This window comes from Sabethes cyaneus, chromosome 3, assembly GCF_943734655.1.
Source record: "Sabethes cyaneus chromosome 3, idSabCyanKW18_F2, whole genome shotgun sequence".
Taxonomy (NCBI): Eukaryota; Metazoa; Arthropoda; class Insecta; order Diptera; family Culicidae; genus Sabethes; species Sabethes cyaneus.
The window spans coordinates 46063826-46067565 of NC_071355.1; the positions used below are offsets into that span (position 1 = coordinate 46063826).

A 3740-nucleotide genomic window follows, 5' to 3' on the forward strand; every position below is an offset into this window, starting at 1 on the left:
TGCCCCTTCAATTTTCGAACATTTTGGAAGGGGGGGGCGACATAAACTTTTTTTCAAATTTGTATAAGCCTTATAATATTTTGAAAATTTCGTGTTTTTTTTTATTTTTACCAAAAATAATTTTTTACAGTGTATAACTTTTTCTAAAGATGAGAATTATAATAAGTATGTTTTTTTTATTTTCCCCAAAAATAATTTTTTACAGTGTATAACTTTTTCCATAAAAAGAAAAGGCTAGAAGTGGTCGATGAGCAGAGCTGTAGCGTGATATTGTGGTGTCCTTTCTCAAAGACCCGATTTACAACTCCCTAGTTACTCAGTGTTCCTTCCAAGTTTATTATTTTTGTTAAGATTTTAAACCACCGCACATTCTGAACCTGCACTAAATTCTGGGCCACATTTTTCATCAGTTTTTATAACAAATTTTGTAGGACCAAATTTTGGATCAACCACATTTTTGAATTTGAACCACAATTTTGACCGGATTTTGGATCAAATTTAGGATTAGATTTTGGACCCAGATTCTAGACCTGGTCTGAAACATTCTGGACCTGCATCTGATTCTGGACCAGATTTTGAATAAGATTTTGGTCCACAATTTTTATCAGATTCCGGAGCTGGACAACATCTGGACCTGGACCACATCTGGACCTGAACTAGATCTTGGAGCTGCATTAGATCCTAGACCTGGTTCGGGACCACATTTTTATCAATGTTGGACCAGATTTTGGATAATATTTTGGACCACATTTTTGATCAAATTTTGGAGCGGATTCTGGAGCGGATTCTGGAGCAGAACCAGATTGGGCACCTTGCCCCGATTCTGGAGCACATTTTTCAACAGATTTTGGACCAGGTTTTTAATCAAGTTTGCGTCCACATTACAAACAAAAAATGTACAGAATACAAACCCAATTTTAGCAGCACTTTTGTGATCAGATTTGAAACCACCAACCAGATTTTAGATCCACTTTTACACCAGATCGTATTTTTCCATTTTTAGACCAGACCTGAACCGTATTTTTGGACTCGAACTGGATTGCGGCCCACATTTTTTATCAAATTTTGCTGTAACAAATTTTATAACAGATCTGAAGCAGATTTTAAACCAGATTTTGGTCTGCATTTGGACTATATTGTGAACCAAATCGTAGACTTGAACCAGATGTTGGACCTTCATCAGTTTCTGGAATAGATTCTCGATCACATTTTTTAGCAGTTTTTGCACCAGATTTTGGATTAAATTTCGGACCATTCTCTCAAACTGGGCCAGATTATAAACTAGATTTCGGTTCACATTTTTAATTAGATTCTGTTCCTGGAGCAAATTTTGGGGCACAAATTTCAACAAATTTTAAACACCAACCAGATTTTGCATCAAATTTGGAACCAGATTCTGAACCTGACCGTATTTTGGACCTGAACTAGATTATAAAGCATATTTTTAGTCAATTTTTTTGCAATATTTTGTAATAGATTTGAACTGGATTGTGAACTATCTGTTAAACCACATTTTTTTATCAGGTTTTGGACCTAGATTCTAGACCTAGTTTCACAGCCGTAGCGTGACATTGTGACGGCCTTGGCTAGGACCCGATTGGGCGTCTCCTCGTTTCTCGAATCAGTATCCCTTAAAGGTTTATTATTTTTTAGAAAATTGGGATCTCTGGTGATCGCGGACAACAAAACTAGTAAGGAGATCCTGCGGCGCATTCAAGCAGGAAATCGGGTTTCCCTTACTAATACACCCAGGATTCTTGTTTTTAGAATTCCGAAGATTCCTGTCCTTTTTGGTTCGTCCGGGCTAATTTGCCCTTCGCAAAATGCTACGATCAAGAAACATACGCCACCGTACAAAGCGAAGCGAAAATTCAAGCCAATGAACTTAAGATTTTCAGCTTCTGCTAGATAATTAGCATACCAACATATCACAAATGATATCATGTGAAAAAATTAATTGCAAAAAGCACGAAAAATTTATTACGTTGTTCTAATTTAGTTTAATTTTGAAATATGCTACACACCGGTAGTGGAATTAATAAAATTACGAATACTAGCAGCACCAATGTTCACATAAACTCCTACTTGCTCTCCACATTGACTAGTTCCCCACGAAACAATTCCGAACTGACGTCCTCCGGTAACAAGTGGACTACCACTATCATGGTTGCACGCATCACGTCCAAACTCACCAGCACAAATCATACTGTTGAAGAACCGAAATTAGTGCTTCCTGACAAACAGTACTTTACCAACTACTTACTTTTCAGTGATTCTCTGAGCTCCCCACAGGCCCCGACAAGCGTCTTGACCCACAACTGGAATGTTCACAGCGTGCAAATAGACCGGCAGAGGTCCTCCTGGAGTAGTCATACCCCATCCAGATACCACACTACGAGTACCATGCGGGAAGCTAGTTCCAATTGGTACAATTGTGATTGGAACTATGTCGGTTCCAACAAAGGATGTTGTGATACGAATAACACAAACATCGTTATCAATGGTGACTGGATCATACAGCGGATGGTTTACGATCTCTGCAGCCTGGAAAATGGTTCCTCCAGTAGTTCGACTTGAGCTTCCTGCCCGGAAGGTCATCTGCAATAGTTAACTAGTAAAGCACTGTTCATAATCAGAACCATCAGATGGAACCTACCGAGCTAACCGGTGGCGCTGGATAGGTACAGTGAGCAGCAGACATCGCCCAATTACTTGAGATTATGGAAGCACCACACCAGTGATCATCGTTCAAGCGCATTGATAGCTGGTACGGGAAGCCAGCTATGTCGACTTCAATTCCTCCTACAATTCTGCCTCGGAATTTCGACTCCTGACCGAGTGGTTGATCACGGTAATCTGCAAAAGCACACGCCACGCACACTGCTAGTACGATAAAAGTCTTCATGATTGGTTACTCCCACGCCGATTAACTGATTCTACTTAGCCATTGGGATTAGTTTTTATACGTACCAGGTACCACAACGGTTATCAAAATGGTCAAATAATCTCTTGACGAAAAATGGAAAATACCCCTGTATCAGTAGGAATGGAAGTGTATGGTTTTTTCACATCCGATGAGCTTATCACTTTGATCGTACACAAATCAAATGTGAGACCATATCATTGCGGAAATTCCGAGAAAATAAGAAACAATCAATACTTGCGAGCTGATCTGTGATATCTAGTACGATTTGGATTTGATGAGTGCATTCGAATGTATCACGTTTTGTATGATTTGTGGAACTTATCTTCGACCAAGCCCTATACCTGATCATCTTGAATATTGCTATCAGTGTCGCTTGATGTAAAATGTATCACCACCGTATGAAAGTCGCTGCATGCTAATCGGCCTACAAACGTTGTCAAGTCGGCGAGTATTCCTACAACGAATGTTAATCTTCGACGTCCTAGCAGGCAACATCGACTGTGCGGATATACTGAGCAAACTACGCTTCAATGTGCCTTCCCGAGTGATTCGCCAAAGTGAGTTTTTTCGACAATTGCATCATCGGACTAATTATGGAATGAATAACCCGCTGGAAGTTTGCTGTAGTCGTTTTAATGATATTTATTACTTGTTCGATTTTGGATTGTCAAAACATGTATTTAGGCTAAGAATCTGTAATATTTAATTAGTTAGATAAGTTTTATGTCTGTGCGATGTTCTTTATGTCGAAGATTAATAAATTAAATTAAAATTAAATTAAAATTAAATTAAAAATTAAAATATACTGTACAGA

The 3740-nt window shown here is 38.7% G+C and overlaps 1 protein-coding gene across 1 annotated transcript; it reads right to left on the reverse strand.

Annotated features, from left to right (window-relative positions):
- Positions 1-2016: 2016 nt before the first annotated feature.
- LOC128739547 (trypsin-7-like) lies at positions 2017-2905 on the reverse strand. The gene is made up of 3 exons (XM_053835041.1): positions 2657-2905; positions 2264-2598; positions 2017-2206 (listed from the first exon to the last, which is right to left on the reverse strand). The coding sequence occupies exons 1-3, from the start codon at positions 2903-2905 to the stop codon at positions 2017-2019; spliced, it is 774 nt and encodes a 257-aa protein (XP_053691016.1).
- Between the last annotated feature and the right edge of the window lie 835 nt (positions 2906-3740).

Bases quoted from the DNA above. Each gene is read 5' to 3' on its own strand.
- LOC128739547 (XM_053835041.1), bottom strand. From the start codon at position 2,905: ATGAAGACTTTTATCGTACTAGCAGTGTGCGTGGCGTGTGCTTTTGCA. The intron at 2,599-2,656 runs GTAGGTTCCATC...TAACTATTGCAG, and splicing joins CAGCGCCACCGGTTAGCTCG to ATGACCTTCCGGGCAGGAAG. The intron at 2,207-2,263 runs GTAAGTAGTTGG...GTTCTTCAACAG, and splicing joins GCTCAGAGAATCACTGAAAA to TATGATTTGTGCTGGTGAGT.